This window comes from Schistocerca gregaria, chromosome 5, assembly GCF_023897955.1.
Source record: "Schistocerca gregaria isolate iqSchGreg1 chromosome 5, iqSchGreg1.2, whole genome shotgun sequence".
Classification (NCBI taxonomy): Eukaryota; Metazoa; Arthropoda; class Insecta; order Orthoptera; family Acrididae; genus Schistocerca; species Schistocerca gregaria.
In genome coordinates, this window is record NC_064924.1 from 121,814,978 (window position 1) to 121,832,763 (window position 17,786).

Genomic DNA, 17,786 nt, shown 5'->3' on the forward strand with positions numbered 1-17,786 from the left:
CCCTGCCACTGCCTAAATTTTGATAAATAATCAGCATTGGCGGCCGAAGACTTCTGGCATAAGAAGTCAGCCTCATTCTGCCAACGGCCTTGTCAAAGAGGGCGGAGGAGCGGATAGAGGTTCAGGGCACTCTCTTGTCCTAGGGGTGGGAAATTGCACCTAAAGGTGGAAGAATCAGCGATGATCAACGACATGAGGATGTAGAAGGCAATGGAAACCACTGCATTAAAGACACGTAACGTGTATCCGCAGGACATGTGGCCTGTAGTTGAAGAAGTGTCATGATGATCTCTCCATAGGCAAAAGATTCCGGAATAGTCCCCCATTCGATCTCCGGGAGGGGACTGCCAAGGGGGAGGTTACCATGAGAAAAAGATTGAATAATCAACGAAAGGGTAATGTTCTACGAGTCGGGGCATGGAATGTCAGAAGCTTGAACGTGGTAGGGAAACTAGGAAATCTGAAAAGGAAAATGCAAAGGCTCAATCTAGATATAGTAGGGGTCAGTGAAGTGAAGTGCAAGGAAGACAAGGATTTCTGGTCAGATGAGTATCGGGTAATATCAACAGCAGCAGAAAATGGTATAACAGGTGTAGGATTCGTTATGAATAGGAAGATAGGGGAGAGGGTGTGTTACTGTAAACAGTTCAGTGACCGGGTTGTTGTAATCAGAATTGGCAGCAGACCAACACCGACAACGATTGTTCAGGTATACATGCCGACGTCGCAAGCTGAAGATGAACAGATAGAGAAAGTGTATGAGGATATTGAAAGGGTAATGCAGTATGTAAATGGGGACGAAAATCTAATAGTCATGGGCGACTGGAATGCAGTTGTAGGGGAAGGACTAGAAGAAAAGGTTACAGGAGAATATGGGCTTGGGACAAGGAATGAAAGAGGAGAAAGACTAATTGAGTTCTGTAACAAGTTTCAGCTAGTAATAGCGAATACCCTGTTCAAGAATAACAAGAGGAGGAGGTATACTTGGAAAATGCCAGGAAGATTTCAATTAGATTACATCATAGTCAGACAGAGATTCCAAAATCAGATACTGGATTGTAAGGCGTACCCAGGAGCAGATATAGACTCAGATCGCAATATAGTAGTGATGAAGAGTAGGCTGAAGTTCACGACATTAGTCAGGAAGAATCAATACGCAAACAAGTGGGATACGGAAGTTCTAAGGAATGACGAGATACGTTTGAAGTTCTCTAACGCTGTAGATACAGCAATAAGGAATAGCACAGTAGGCAGCACAGTTGAAGAGGAATGGACATCTCTAAAAAGGGCCATCACAGAAGTTGGGAAGGAAAACATAGGTACAAAGAAGGTAGCTGCGAAGAAACGATGGGTAACAGAAGAAATACTTCAGTTGATTGATGAAAGGATGAAGTACAAACATGTTCAGGGAAAATCAGGAATACAGAAATACAAGTCGCTGAGGAATGAAATAAATAGGAAGTGCAGGGAAGCTAAGAAGAAATGGCTGCAGGAAAAATGTGAAGACATCGAAAAAGATATGATTGTCCGAAGGACAGACTCAGCATACAGGAAAGTCAAAACAACCTTTGGTGACATTAAAAGCAACGGTGGTAACATTAAGAGTGCAACGGGAATTCCACTGTTAACTGCAGAGGAGAGAGCAGATAGGTGGAAAGAATACACTGAAAGCCTCTATAAGGGTGAAGATTTGTCTCATGTGATGGAAGAAGAAACAGGAGTCGATTTAGAAGAGATAGGGGATTCAGTATTAGAATCGGAATTTAAAAGAGCTTTAGAGGACTTACGGTCAAATAAGGCAGAAGGGATAGATGACATTCCATCAGAATTTCTAAAATCATTAGGGGAAGTGGCAACAAAACGACTACTCACTTTGGTGTGTAGAATATATGAGTCTGGTGACATACCATCTGACTTTCGGAAAAGCATCATCCACACAATTCCGAAGGCGGCAAGAGCTGACAAGTGCGAGAATTATCGCACAATCAGCTTAACAGCTCATGCATCAAAGCTGCTTACAAGAATAATATACAGAAGAATGGAAAAGAAAATTGAGAATGCGCTAGGTGACGATCAGTTTGGCTCTAGGAAAAGTAAAGGCACGAGAGAGGCAATTCTGACGTTATGGCTAATAATGGAAGCAAGGCTAAGGAAAAATCAAGACACGTTCATAGGATTTGTCGACCTGGAAAAAGCGTTCGACAATATAAAATGGTGCAAGCTGTTCGAGATTCTGAAAAAAGTAGGGGTAAGCTATAGGGAGAGACGGGTCATATACAATATGTACAACAACCAAGAGGAAATAATAACAGTGGACGATAAAGAACGAAGTGCTCGTATTAAGAAGGGAGTAAGACAAGGCTGTAGCCTTTCGCCCCTACTCTTCAATCTGTACATCGAGGAAGCAATGATGGAAATAAAAGAAAGGTTCAGGAGTGGAATTAAAATACAAGGTGAAAGGATATCAATGATACGATTCGCTGATGACATTGCTATCCTGAGTGAAAGTGAAGAAGAATTAAATGATCTGCTGAACGGAATGAACAGTCTAATGAGTACACAGTATGGTTTGAGAGTAAATCGGAGAAAGACGAAGGTAATGAGAAGTAGTAGAAATGAGAACAGTGAGAAACTTAATATCAGGATTGATGGTAACAAAGTCAATGAAGTTAGGGAATTCTGCTACCTAGGCAGTAAAATAACCAATGACGGACGGAGCAAGCAGGACATCAAAAGCAGACTCGCTATGGCAAAAAAGGCATTTCTGGCCAAGAGAAGTCTACTAATATCAAATACCGGCCTTAATGAGAACAGCGAGAAACTTAATATCAGGATTGATGGTAACAAAGTCAATGAAGTTAGGGAATTCTGCTACCTAGGCAGTAAAATAACCAATGACGGACGGAGCAAGCAGGACATCAAAAGCAGACTCGCTATGGTAAAAAAGGCATTTCTGGCCAAGAGAAGTCTACTAATATCAAATACCGGCCTTAATTTGAGGAAAAAATTTCTGAGGATGTACGTCTGGAGTACAGCATTTTATGGTAGAGAAACTTGGACTGTGGGAAAACCGGAACAGAAGAGGATCGAAGCATTTGAGATGTGGTGCTACAGACGAATGTTGAAAATTAGGTGGACTGATAAGGTAAGGAATGAGGAGGTTCTACGCAGAATCGGAGAGGAAAGGAATATGTGGAAAACACTGATAAGGAGAAGGGACAGGATGATAGGACATCTGTTAAGACATGAAGGAATGACTTCCATGGTACTAGAGGGAGCTGTAGAGGGCAAAAACTGTAGAGGAAGACAGAGATTGGAATACGTCAAGCAAAAAAAATGAAACATTAACTTTAGACAACGAAGTGCTTCATATCGCCAGTTAGCTATTGGTAATGAGTCTCAAAATTTAAAATGGCAGTCCTGCATTCCGCTGACCACAGGAAGTGCAGCAATCACAAGCACACTTCTTGTAGTCACTGCACTAATTGCTGACCGCATAACTAGTATTGATTTCTTATGGAGAACAAGCCAGCACTAGACTTATCCATGGGAAAATTCACTCTCTTAATAGATGGATTTCAGGGGTAACTGATCTCTTAAATACGCACCTGGGCCATAGAAAAAATTAACAAGGAATAGATGTTGAGTTTCTGTGCAAGGAGAATACAAAATCTGTACCAGCACCATTCTGAACTAATTATTGAACTCAATACAAAAGAGCAGATTGAAATAACATTATCTGAATCCCAATATTTAACTGAAATCAACGAGCAGACTCAGTTGACATTGTACTGCGATATGTTAAGGTTTTTGAAGATAATAAACCAGGTGTCATTAAAGGATAATGTTGGCATCTGAATGTCATACCACACAAACCATTCTTCCCTCCCCTCCCCCCTCCCATTCCTTTGTCAAAACAAGCAGCCATTTCACAGGTGATCTAAAAAATGTTAAACTGGGGAACAGCTGAACCATCTTCAAGCCATTGCTGCAATCATTTGTTGGCTGCAGCTAAAGCTGGCGGCAATATTAGATTAGTAATTGACACAGATGCAATAAGAAGTAGCAAATGTGGTATTTAAGCCCATATATGATCAGTGACTTACCACACAAAAATGCCTATTTGCTATCATTTAGGTACACAAAGAACAAAACCAATTGTATGCACATAAGGAGATAATGAAACATTTTGATAACAAGCTTCACAGGAAGTGAAAATTTGTTCTATACACATGTAAAAGCATTAGTAATAAAACACCATTGACTACTGTTAGTTTGCACAGGTTGGCAGCTGTTCCAATGCAAACTTCTAACCTCTGTGGACAAGTACCAATCAACATGGCTACTATGGCAATAAAAGAAATAGAGCAAGGCAAGTGTCACAGAAAATTTCAAACTTGGTGGACTAAGAAATATAGGCTGATTAATAAAGTGGCATGTGTTTATGTTCCAGGGGAGTGGTAGGTAGAACATCATCTCTAAAACAGCAGTATAAAACAAATTACAAATGTCTTTGTCACAAATGTGAACCAGAGCAAGAGAAATTCATTGTATGTGCTATTAAAGACAGGAATAGACAACTGACATCTAAAATTAAGTATGTTAAAAAGGATTGCCATTCCAGTGCTGCAAGTTTCTTGGCTGCAAATGTCACTGCTTGGCAAGGTAAACCATTTGGTGACGGGGAATTTTTGAAGGAAGTCTGGTTAGCATGTGGCCCATCACTTTTTGAAGATTTATCTAGAAACACAATAAACGACAGAATCCTAAAATATAGAAATATGTAAGAACAAAAATTACATCAAGTATTCTTCATATATTTCGTTATATTTTGCTGCGTCTTAATGGAAGTAGTGATGATATTAAATCTGCCTGTTTAGCTGTGTTTGTTCAGTATTGTGTTGTAAATGACATCAGGTTGTAGCCAGCAACACCAGGACACACAGAACTACATTGCTGTTAAAAATTCACTTGCTGACAAAGAAATACATTTTCGCTTGTTTTTATAACGGCTGATAGCATTCCCAAAACAGAGAGCACAAAAATCATTTTCTTTGTCTATTTCAAGCACATACTAAATTTCCAACTCAACAACAAAGCTAAATCAGTTACACCTGAATTCGATATTTTTAAATATAATACCCTAAATCTCATTCATATCTCAATTTAAGATGAACAGTATATTCGCTCCTCAATGGAATTAGTATCATGTGACAATGCAGATATTTCCAAACATGAGCTCACAGTAACACAATAGGCTACTCTGTACTTAAACATAATTTCTGACTTTATGAGGATCAGCTCTGAATAAAAGTGCACTGGTAACTTTTCAAATATTTATTTATAAAGGATGACTAATTTACAGCCTTGAATATTCCAAAGCGGTATACATTACACACAATATTCTCACAAAATATGAATTTGTAACAGCACAATTACTTTGATACTACAGTGTGTGTGTGTGTGTGTGTGTGTGTGTGTGTTTTCAACTGACTTCATAAATATGAACAATTCTTTCATTTACAACTGCAATGATATAAAAGCAACAATATGTTTCAAAATAATTTTTATTTAAGTATTACATCTTGATGTAAAAATCAGTTCATATCTAACAGAAAATAAACTGTACACGAATTACAACAGGCATTAAAATATTAAAAATTTCACATACTGAAGACTAAAACAACAATCATAATAACGTCTGCTACCAAAAAGTATGCACTGCACACTAATAAGGTGGTTATAATATATAAAAGCTAATTAGGTCATTTACAATTCCTGTAACACAATGACAAAGAACACATACGGTGCAAATAAACTGTTTATGTATCTCGCGCAGGTGTCTATACCGCAAAATAAGAATGTGGAACTACAACAAGTAGGAAATGGGCTTTGAAGATTCATACAAATCAACTGATTAGCAAACAGAATGCAGATGCAGCCTGAGCATATTGTACACCAACGATTGAAGACTAAATCGTAAACTTAACTTACATTCAGCCCCATCATTCACAGCACAAACACAGCTTCATAAATAACATAAATTTACTAAATTAATTTGTCATCACTGCAAGGCAATTTGTAAAATAGCACCAGTTTAAATAAATAATAGAATTTGAAGTTCTGTAGCAAATATAAAATTAGGGACAACCTACAAATGCGTATGTACATAAAGAAATACAATTTCTTAAGAAAAGAAGACACCTGCAGGGAATTATCCTAGGAATGATTAACAATTATGCTGTGTACATAAAGCACACATTAGTCTGTTAACATTGATCTTCTTTTTGTGGTTTTTCCTATAAAAATAATTGTCCAGACTGTCAATTCTTCCATAAGGAAGTCCCTAATCTTTCAGACAGATATACTTTACACATCTAAGCATAATATTACTAACAGGCAAGTTGATACACCTTTCATTGAACGAAAGGCTCGAGAAAAAAATTTCCCAAAGGGAAAAAGCTTATTATTCTGAACAAGTATAAAATAACTAGTCCAAAATGTTATAACATAAATAAGTGTTTTTTGTGTGTGATGTCAGTAAATAAGAATCTCTTTTTCCCTGTTTCTTTTCCTTATCCTCAGAAAGGTAATTGTTAAACACAAATAAAATGTGTTTCCTCCTCCTAAATTGTAGTTCTCTGAAAATTTATAGTTGAAGATATTCAACTCCCACATCATCAGATAAATTAACTTCAGTCCTTTAAGCATTTACACAAATCCACAAGACAAACCCTGTTAGCACTGGCAAATTACATTTTATCAGATCAACTTCTGTTCATATCTTTCTCTTTTTTTGTATAACTAAATCACACACGCTGTTTCAAAATTACATGAGAGCACTGTGAATTCTGTTGATGCCTGAAAATTATATTTCAATTTCACTGCCCCATTCAACAAAACAATGATTAACAGAGGGTGTAACACACTGAAATAACTGTAACATGTTTCTTAGGTGGACAGCAGTACCACAATTCCAACTAAATTGATTCCACTCATTTTGCAAATACAAGTTTATGCCTTGACATGAGTGTTGCAGTATTTCTCAATTGCGGTTCATGCTGCTCTCATCAGGAAATGACACAATCCTCCTGATATAAAAGTTCCTAATGAAACTTTTTGCTATCCATGAATCCTTGGCTTAATAGAATACATTCATATTCTGACTTGCAACACACAAATATTACATTAAACATCCTGAACACCAAGGGTAAATTAACATTAAACCAATAACTATGGAATATCAGCTCAATTTGAAGACAACGCCAAAATTATATACAGAATCGAGTTTCAGGGTACATTGAGTTACAGAAGCACAAAAATACTATGAAGAAGAACAACAATTTAGAGATTTCATTAGTCTCTCTCTCTCTCTCTCTCTCTCTCTCTCTCTCTCTCTCTCTCTCTCTCATGAACACTGTTAATATGTTACATAAACAGTAAAATTGATATATACAATAGAAACAGTACAGTAATTACATACTGTATGTAGAATCAATCAGAGAAATAAACTTCATTAGCCATAAAAATGAGAATGATAACGAAGCTTCCTTGTATATCCGTAGGAGGTATCTTACAGCCATGTTCTTTAATACTGTGACAAGCACTGCAACTATTCAAACTGAAAATAATAAAGAAATGTGAACATGAAATTAGTACTCAAAAAGATTTATTATTTCGTTGAAGTGAAAATAACACATTTATGTTTTTTACACATTTTAAAGACACTAAATTTTTTAAACATTGTGATAAACTTGCTTGTACAAAAGAGACACAACCATAAGCTTACAAGAGCACAGAATTACCACAAAAGTTGCCACATTGAATATCAACAAAATACACTGATTGTTCAAATTGCATCCAAGTGATTTTGTATCAGAGTGTTTTTAAATTTCCAAAATTTAACGACTTTTTTGGAAAACTGTTTTTCTTATTTTTGTACCTATACTTGTACCAAAACAGGTCATTCATATACAGCAAATTAAACTCACTGGACAATACATACTAATTTACTTAAATTTCTGACTGACTACTGGGATAATTGAGTGACAAAGGGGACGAACTGAGGTAGCATGAGAAAAATATTAGTTTCATGTGCCCATTTTTTTCATTTTTTAGGTGTAGCATACCTAATTTATTGTGAAAGCCTATCAGTAGGCTCATATTCTGTGTAATTGTGAAGGAACCGGTATCTCAGTTGGACTTGCACTCATTATGAATAGGGTAAGGCAGATTCAAAAAAGTTTGGTCATATCTCTGCTTGTGAAGAAATTATCTACATACACAACAGGAGTGACACTGATGACATTGACAGGAGTGGAGATGGAATACACACAGGGCAAGCACTTTAAACATGCCACAGTGAGTAACCATTTATATGAGAAACAATAATTCCAATTGTTAAACTATGGAATAATCGTCCTAGCATTTTGTGACAGCCATAACTCAATTGATTGAATCAATATTCCATAATGATTTAAAAAACATTTCTAAATGTCACTGCAAAAATGACTGGATTATCATGTTCAAATTAAAATATTACCCTGGATAACTAAGATAACTATATTAGTTTCAAGGAACTTCATAATCACCATACAAAAAAAAAAAACAATAACTGTCAATGAAAACTGCATATCTTGAAGTATCCTAACCAAGACTTGGTTTAATATGAAAGAGCAGTTCTCAAGTCATACAGTATACAGAAACTACTGCTATTTCTAGTCACATTTGCAAACAAAGACTGTAGAAGAAATGACCTGATATACAGACATCATCAGCAGACACTGTATAATTTAATAACAAGTTACTAACAAAGTGATAGAGGGGCTGGCCAGTACTTACCTCAGCTCAGTACAGCCGATAGATACACAAAAAACAACCGAAAATATACGTTCCTAGCTTTCGGAATAAATGTTCCTTCATCAGGGAGGAGATAAGGGAAAGAAAGGGAAGAAGGGAAAGTGAATTTAGTTACTCACAACCCAGATTATGAAGCAACAGGGAAAGGAAAACAGGGAGGGTAGCAAGGATGAAGGCATGGTTGTCAGAGGGAAGCCAAAGATATTCTACTGTAAGTACTGTGCCAGCTTCAAACCAAAGAGGATGCATAGAAGTAGAGAGGTATATAGTATAAAGATAAACACAACTATGTAGGATGAGAAGATGCGTGAATGGGTACAGAGGAAAGGGAAAGAGGAGAAGACTGAAGAGTAAATGGGAATGAGGCTGTTTAACGTAGGTTCAGTCCATGGGGATGGCGGGATGAAAGGATGTGTTGGAGTGCAAGTTCCCATCTCCGCAGTTCAGAGGGACTGGTGTTGGGTGGGAGAAGCCAAATGGCACATACCGTGTAGCAGCTTCCTACGTCCCTAGAATTATGCTGGAGGGCGGTTGTTTTTTGTGTATCTATCAGCTGTACTGAGCTGAGGTAAGTACTGGCCAGCCCCTCTATCACTTTGTTAGTATTTGTTCCACATCTTTATATGAGATTTTCCATTAATCATTAATAACAAGTTAACATGCCAAATTCACACACCTAGCTTTAAAAAATACTGACTAGGATATGTTGGTTATGACAAGAGTCATGTATTGCATGATATGACTGCAATAGCAACAAATATCAGAAGTACAAGCAATTAAAACATATTCACAAAAATGCTGAAATATTTTGTACTGTTTGGAAATTCAGTTTTACTGTTCATTCTTCCTAGCTGGTCCTGAAAACTCATTGTCAGTACTGAAGTGAGATGAATATAAATTATCAGTTACCATTCACTGGCCAAAAGTAACAGTGGTGATGTTGGTGGTTATTACTGAACAACCATGAATGTTAAGAAAAGAAAATGTACCTGTTTAAATTAGAAATACTGGCTTACAGCCATGGCTTCTGTTCCCTCCTACATCTAACCTTGTGCTTCAGCAAATGTATACTGGTAGGTGACAGCCATCAACTGCTAATTTTATGGATCTACTTATCTGTTCTTGAAAGTTAAAGGTATGTTAATAAATTTCTGACCTCATGAGACACTCTTCACTGTAGAGCTATTTCTACCACATAGTATCAGGTGAACCAACAAGATCTTGCTTTTTCATCCACCTCTGTAACTTGCTATTTTATCCACCTCTGTAACTCAGTGGTCAGTGTGTCTGCCTGCTACGCAAAGGACCCGGATGCAATACCTGGTACAATCAGATATTTTTCCTTGATGGATGGACTGGATCATGGTGCACTCAGCCTCATGATGGAGCTACTTGTGTGAGAAGTAGTGACACCATTGGCAGTGGATGACACAGAGGTCTGCCAGTCCTGATGTGCCCCTCAGGATCAGCACGCGAAACTTTGTTCCCCTGATTTGTTTGCTTTTTCAGCTGCAATGATGTATCTCTACTACAACAGGCAGACTATATTTTCAATTTTGACATGAAACTGATGTCAAGCTACTGAGTTCGAATAACTTTCACTTTTTTTTACACCAAAATCGCTAAATAAATTGACTACGGCCTATATTATACTTGGTGCTCTTGCACAAAAAATTCTACAACTTCAGGAAATTATATGTTTGTAGATACTGAGACACATGCTGACTATATTCCATTATTCAGTCACAGACCTGCAACCCTATCATATAACCTTTAGATGGTAATGGGGTCTACAATTTACACTGCATCACATTTAACATCTAAATCACGTTTCACAATTCAGAATACATATGAACAGGCAACACATCAGCTTTGTGAGACTGATATTAAGCTGAAACTATAAGTAAACTACATTCTAAGTATACTAACTGTACATTATAAATGTGCAGCTCAACATCTGAGATCTTATATTTTTTTTTTTTTTTTTTTTTTTTGCCTAATGCAATACAACAAAAATGGAATAAGGAAATATATCATAGTACAATACAATTCCCGAATCATTTCCCTGCCCTGAACAACTGGTTTCTCATTTTCCTAAGAATAAATAACATATAATATTTTTGAACAGTAGATGTTAGTATTTACCTTGATCAAAGCAGCTAGGATTTATGTAACTTATCAAGTCACTCTCTGACATCTGTGTCAGTTCTTGAGGAACCATTCCCTCCTCACACTTTTTCTGCACTGTTGAACTGGTTGGCAACACCTTGGCTGGTGTTGATGCAGAAGAAATCTCTGCAACAGGTACAGGCAGCGACGGTGCTGCTGCCACTTTATGCTGTTGTTCTACAGTCTTTGCTGTTTCCACAGGATCTGCAATTTGTGTGAAAGTACTGGGTGCAGACTCTTGGTCTTTTTTAGTCTCTGAGCAGTTGTTTTCACAGCAAACTTTGCGATCTGAAACTGGGTATTCTCCGACACTTGTTTGACCTCCAACAGTATCCAGTCTTTCTTTTACATCTGATGTTAGGCCAATAATACTGTTGACAGTTTTAGACGCAACCATATTATCTTCAGGCAATGCTGAGTTTTGTGGAATTTCTGTACTTGAATGGGGCAAGTTGTTTAAGGACTCAATCTGTGGCACTCTCACTTGGCAGCTTTCTACAGAATTCATTCCAACAACCATACCAGACCCAGCACTGAAATTCACATTTTGAGAATCAGAAGCAGCTGCATACATAGAATTCAGCAGTGATGTATGTGACACCATGACAGATTCTGAAGTGTCACTAGTAGCAGTTCTTGCTTGTCCACAGGGGTTTGTTCCAACTTCATTCTGATTTTGAATCTCTTGCGATTGTGTCTCATTGTTGGGTAGAGTAGTTTCAGTCCCCAAGCAATCAGAAGAAACATTAGGTGCTTTTGAAATAATGAGTGGAGATTTTTGTATTTGAGAACTACTGCTCACTAGCGTGGAAGCATTAGTAGAATTGAGCAGTGAGCATAAAGAATGTGGGTGGACTGCTGCAGATGCCGCTGATGACAAACAAGAACTGGGTTCCAAAATCTCTGTTTTATTGTTTTTTGCACTTAATGTGAGTGTAGGTGCCACAACAGCACTTGTATTTTCAATATTCCTAGAATGGGAATTAATAATGTTCTTCACTGCAATGGCTGGAGAACAATCAGAAACTTGCATACGGATATCATTTTCTGCAGCTAGAGCAGATGCAACAGCTGAGTTTGAGAGGCAGGCTTGAGACTCTAAAGGAGAAGAGTTCAGATCCATATGTTTGACAGCTATGGGGGAAGAATTTTTTGGACTTGTGATCAAAACAGGGCTGTCAACTGACACAGTAACAGATGTGTCCAGAATCATACTTTTCACAGCAATTGGCGATATATGAGGACTTTTTAAAAGTACACTGTTTGAAGTAGAAGGAGTGTCAATAGGTAGTCCAGAACTCGTAGTAGGCAATGACGTATTTATTAGCGTACACTGACCTGACACAATAGTTTCCTTCTGCCCTGCATCCTGCCTACGGAGATGCTCGTCAATAGCTGCTGATACAGCATTATTGAGGATAATAGTTTCCTGAGAAATTTGTGCCGATTGCTGCCCTGGCTGCACTGAATTCAAGTGAAAAGGATTCAGGTCACTTACAGAAGAAAGAGAAGGCTGTAACCTAATACTTTCTACAAGAACTGAAGATTGCTGAGCATCTCCTCTGGTATCTCGGTCACTAAGTCCAACTGAAACTTGAGAATTTAGAATTTCATTCACTCGAGCTACACTAGCACTTTGATTTGCCATATGGCTGTCAGCAGCTGAATTAACAATTGCATCCAACTTCTCTGTTGCAGAAACCATGTGACTATCCATAGCTGATGATACAAGAGCTTCCAATCCAGAACTGGAGATGAGACTTTGTTGCTCCTGGTTTAACAGTACTGGTGTGGAAGAAGGGGGTGATGTAGCTGGAATGTTCAGTCCTCCACTTCCAGATGGCCCAACTGGCGAACTATGACCACTGCCAGTTGTGCGAGATCCATTACTCAGAGGATGTGCTTCAAGATTGCTGCTCATGCTCTCCATCATTTGGTCATCTGACTTTGTGTCCATAGAAACAGTGTCTCTGGCAACTGATTCCTGTGTGTTTCTGAAAAGAAGAGGAGTGGGTGTTTGTATTACCACTCCCTGTTCAGGTAGAGTGCTCATCATTTGTGATATGTTCAACGGATTCTCACTAGTCACGTGCGGCTCTCGGACTTCTGAAATCTGACTTCTGCATGTCAAAGCATTTTCTGCCACACTTGTTTGTTGGTTGCAGAGATTTGAGAGTGGTGGAGAGGAAAGATTACTTAGTGCCATTAGCTGATTCTGTGTAATTGCCTCCTGAAGTGTCTGGGAATGTGTAATTGCATTCTGCAGAGACTGTGATCCAGTAATGGCCTGTTGCACAGACTGAGACTGTGCTTCCTGTAAAGACTGTGAATTTGTAATAGCCTGCTGTAAGGACTGCTGCTGTGTGACAGTCTCCTGCAATGACTGTGGCTGTGTCATTGCATCCCTTAATGAATGAGGCTGACTGATCACCTCCTGCACAGACTGAGATTGAGCTATTGCCTCCTGTAATGACTGGGACTGTGCCATTGTCTCCTGCAGTGAGTGAGATTGAGCCATTGCCCCCTGCAAAGCCTGTGGCTGTGAAAATGCCTCCTGCATGCCCTGGGACTGAGTGAACGCTTCTTGCAGTGTCCGAGACTGACTAAACGCTTCCTGCAGTGTCTGAGGCTGTACGAGTGCCGTCTGCAGTCGCTGAGGTTGTGGAACAGATTCTTGCAATGTCTGCGACTGTCCAATAGCTTCCTGTCTGGGAGGAGACTTCTTAGGACTTTCTGCCTTGTCTGACCTCTCCTGTGAGTCATACAGAGAAGCCAGCTGGATGTCTCCGACAAATCCAATTTTTTGTGAGGGCTGTTGCTGAAGAACGTGCCTAGGAGTCAACAAAGTCTGCTGCTGGGATGTCTCGAATAGTACCGACTGAGAACTAAATGGCGCAATAGGTTTCTCAACAGGCAAACCCTGAGACGTAACTACAGCAGTAGCGCTTGAACCACTGGAACTACTGTTTTCAGCTATTTTATATGTAGATGCTTGTTGACTAGCATCCTTAGAATTATCTTCTAAGTGGGAGAGGAACTTTTCAACACTCTGCCCTGTTTGAGATGGTAAAGGTAAGTACGTATCTCCAGACACGAACCGACGAAATGTAGCCATGGAAGGGGACTGCGTGCTGGACAAATCGGCAGCAGTGGCCAGTTGGCCCACAGTGGTGACGGGCTTCATTCGGAGATCTATACCTTTCAGGTCTTCTGGAGACAGCTGATTAGGTGAACTTTGGCTTGATTCATCTGCCAGTTCTGTCTTCAGTTCAGGTGCATGCATGTCAGGAATAATAAGCTGCACATCTGGTGTCCTCCGTGGCAATGGTAAAAGTGGAGGTAATGGCAACATTTTAACTCCTACAGTTGAACTTTGCTCATTCTGTTTTTTCTCCTCTTTTGCTACAGCACCAGCAGGCGTCTGCCACATCATTACTGGGCGCACATCTTTCTCTGCAGCACCTGTATAATGAAAAAATAGCATGATATAGTCACAATGATATAGTATACACTGTGTTACTATTACTTACTTTACAAGAAAAGCCTACTGGACAAAACAATAGTCACCTTATACTAACTGTGTGTAAGGCTCTATGAGACACACTAACAGATGTCATTTGCTGTAGCACAGACAGGGCAGTGACTACTGATGCAAGTTGATGATATTGCTTGGATGTCATTTCTCATTTTTGAAATGGTGTTACACATTGTCAAGAGATATTCATGAGTGTTCAAATTCAATGTCAATTTGTTCATCAGAACATTGGCAGCAGTGATAAAAGGAATGAAGAGAAATTGTAGCACATGAGCTTCCTTTTAAATTTACATTTTACACAGTCTACAGAAAGTCACTAAGCCACCTTCTAATACACTTGTAACGTCAATTGGTGATGTCGTTTTTCACATCTATGTTTCTCTCATTGAGCCTAAAATAACACTGACGGGGTGGAGCATATGAAGTGTGGCGAGTCTATGAAGTGCAACTCATAAGAAAAGCATTGAACGATAACAGCAATGGTGACAAAGTTTGTCATTAAGCATACGTCCACATTTATGGTTTTACCACTTAGCTGCTGAGATATTTTATATTTTTCCTTGCAACTTTATTTCAGCTACAAACAGCACATAAAATAAGATTTCTGTACCTCCTAATTTATTTTACTTCGCCATTTTCATCAATTTTCACTTTTTTCTGGGTGAGCACAAAGGAAAGATCTCTCAAAAACATGTGTTTTGATTTATAATTTGTGGTCGCGGCATTTTGGAAAATAGCTGGAGTACCTTGTACCCAGTTACCAATTTCAATTTTTTGATGAGCTTTTACTTGCTGTTACATACCTGTGATTTATGAAGAACTGATGAAATTCAATACCACAAACTCTTGCGTAAACATTGGACTGTATATTTCATTTCCTTCACGTATACAGATTTTATACAATGTACTGGAGAGGAGTACAATTTTTAATAATACATGCCAACTGCTTATGTTTTGCTCATATTTTGGGGGTTTTAACATTTTTCTCAATTCTGCATTTTCCTGAATCTTGCATTTCTTTAATTCTGGACTGCTCGAAAACAGAAAATTGGGTCATTGTAACTGTATTTGGGTACTTACTCGGAATTATCATGGAAGCATACCATTATATACTTAGGAATCCGTACTTAATGGTGAAAATCAAACAATGGAAAATAGAGAATGGAATGTTAACAATATTATGAAAAGGAAAGTTGCCACTCACCATGTAGCGGAGATGCTGAGTCGCAGGTAGGCACAACAAAAAGACTGCCACAAATAAAGCTTTCGGTCAGTAAGGTCTTGGTCAACAATAGATGACACACACACACACACACACACACACACACACACACACACACACACACACACTCTTGCAGAACTCGATCTCAGGCAACTGAAATGACACTGCCAGTGTCCACAGTACAAACATATCTATGAAACAGCCTCCATTTTGGATGACAAAGATCCAGTGTGTGTGTGTGTGTGTGTGTGTGTGTGTGTGTGTGTGTGTGTGTGGGGGCGCCATTTAATGATGAAGACTTTATTGGCAGAAAGCTTTATTTGTGACACTTTTTGTTGTGCCTATCTGCCACTCATCATCTCCGCTACATGGTGAGTAGCAATTTTCCTTTTCGTAATATTGGTACTTAATGGTGAAGCAGTTTTTAGTTCAAAGTTGAACCACAGACTAGTGGCTGCAGAGTATTATGATAAACTTTCAGCACAATTCCCACATGAATTACTTGCTCACTGGAGTACCTGCCAATGCCAATAAACCCACAGGAGTATAGACAGCACACACCTTCACACTACTGTCCTCTTCAAGACATTATCTCTGGTGCACCCCAAGGCAATAACACCTCTTTTCTTTCACATAAATATTGGCTCTTGTTTTCCACCTAATGAATAAGATGAGCACTGTACTGTATCAACTTCACAGACACACAGAATGAATTCCAAAATAATCCTCCTCCTACACCATCTGCTGACATCTTAAAAGTTTTATCACACCAGATGACTAATTTTGGTCCAGTCAGCTTATATTCAAACATGTGGTATTATATTATTAAACAATGTTTACAAGTCACTCAAACACACTGAGAAAAATTTAAAAATAAATAAATACCCCTATTTTACAAAATACATGTGTTCAAATAAAACAAAATTACATCATCTTTAATATTAATCTTAGAAAAGAAGAGTCTGGCAAGAGCTCAACATTAAAGGTCAGAATAGTCTACCCTAGAAAGAAAAATGTATTTTAGAAGATCAACTTTTGCTAGTAAACGTACAAAATACTTCTGCTCATCTGCAGCACCCAACTGACCCAAGAGCACTATCTTTCAGAACTGGGCAATCATCCATCTGCACAGACATAAAAACTTACACACCAAAGTAATTCACATAGAAAGCAGGCTGTGGTGCAGTGAATGCAGGCGAGAGACATTGCTGTGGACATGAGGATGACAAGCTCCTGGTATGTTCACTTGTAAAACAAAATAGGCCTGTGACATAAACATATGTTGGAGATGAAGTTGCAAGGGAACAGGGACATAAGGTAATTACGTTATTGCCATTATCACTGCCATTTTAACCCAACTGAATTGGTTTGGAGTGACATCAAGGCTTACATTCAAAATAATAACTACTATTTTACAATAACTGAAGTGGAAAAGTTGCTACTTGAAGGTCTCACTACTGTAAACACCACCTCACGAAGGGAAAAAAGTAGACCATGCTAGTAAGCTTTTAGAGATGAACGGCTATTGATTTCTCTTGATGGTGATGTTGATGGCCTTTGTGGCAATTCCAATGATAGTGAAGGAGAACTGGATGGAATTGCGCCATCGACATCATGAATTGGTAAGTATAAATTTATCCAGAATTAATTCTCTCTCTCTCTCTCTCTCTCTCTCTCCAACCAACTTGCCTTTGCATCTTTTCTTTAATTCATTTTATGATTGTGGATAGCATGTTCTTTCTTACACTTAAGTTTGGATTATTATACAAAATTTTATATACACTTATTAGGTAACAATTCAGAACGACTTCTCCTAGACAATGAATGTCATTAACTTCAGTTATCGTTTATTTCCCAATTTCAGATACTATCAAATATTTTCTCTTCATAGTTGTTCTCTCCACTGTTAAAAAAATGTCCTTTACTGTACTTGTGTATACATTACTGTGCAATGGCTTATATACACGGTGACTGTAGCCTACATTTATGAAACATACTTTG

The 17,786-nt window shown here is 38.4% G+C and overlaps 1 protein-coding gene across 5 annotated transcripts in view; it reads right to left on the minus strand.

Annotated features, from left to right (window-relative positions):
• Positions 1–5,322: 5,322 nt before the first annotated feature.
• Positions 5,323–17,786, minus strand: part of LOC126272997 (nuclear factor of activated T-cells 5-like) — a 367,858-nt gene continuing 355,394 nt past the window's right edge. For all 5 annotated transcript variants that reach the window (XM_049976350.1, XM_049976351.1, XM_049976354.1 and 2 more), the window contains exons 12-13: positions 11,005–14,490; positions 5,323–7,621 (exon numbers count right to left, since the gene is read on the minus strand). In XM_049976350.1, the coding sequence (XP_049832307.1) occupies positions 7,617–7,621; positions 11,005–14,490 (3,491 nt within the window). In that variant the 3' untranslated portion in view covers positions 5,323–7,616. The remainder of the gene's footprint in view (positions 7,622–11,004; positions 14,491–17,786) is intronic.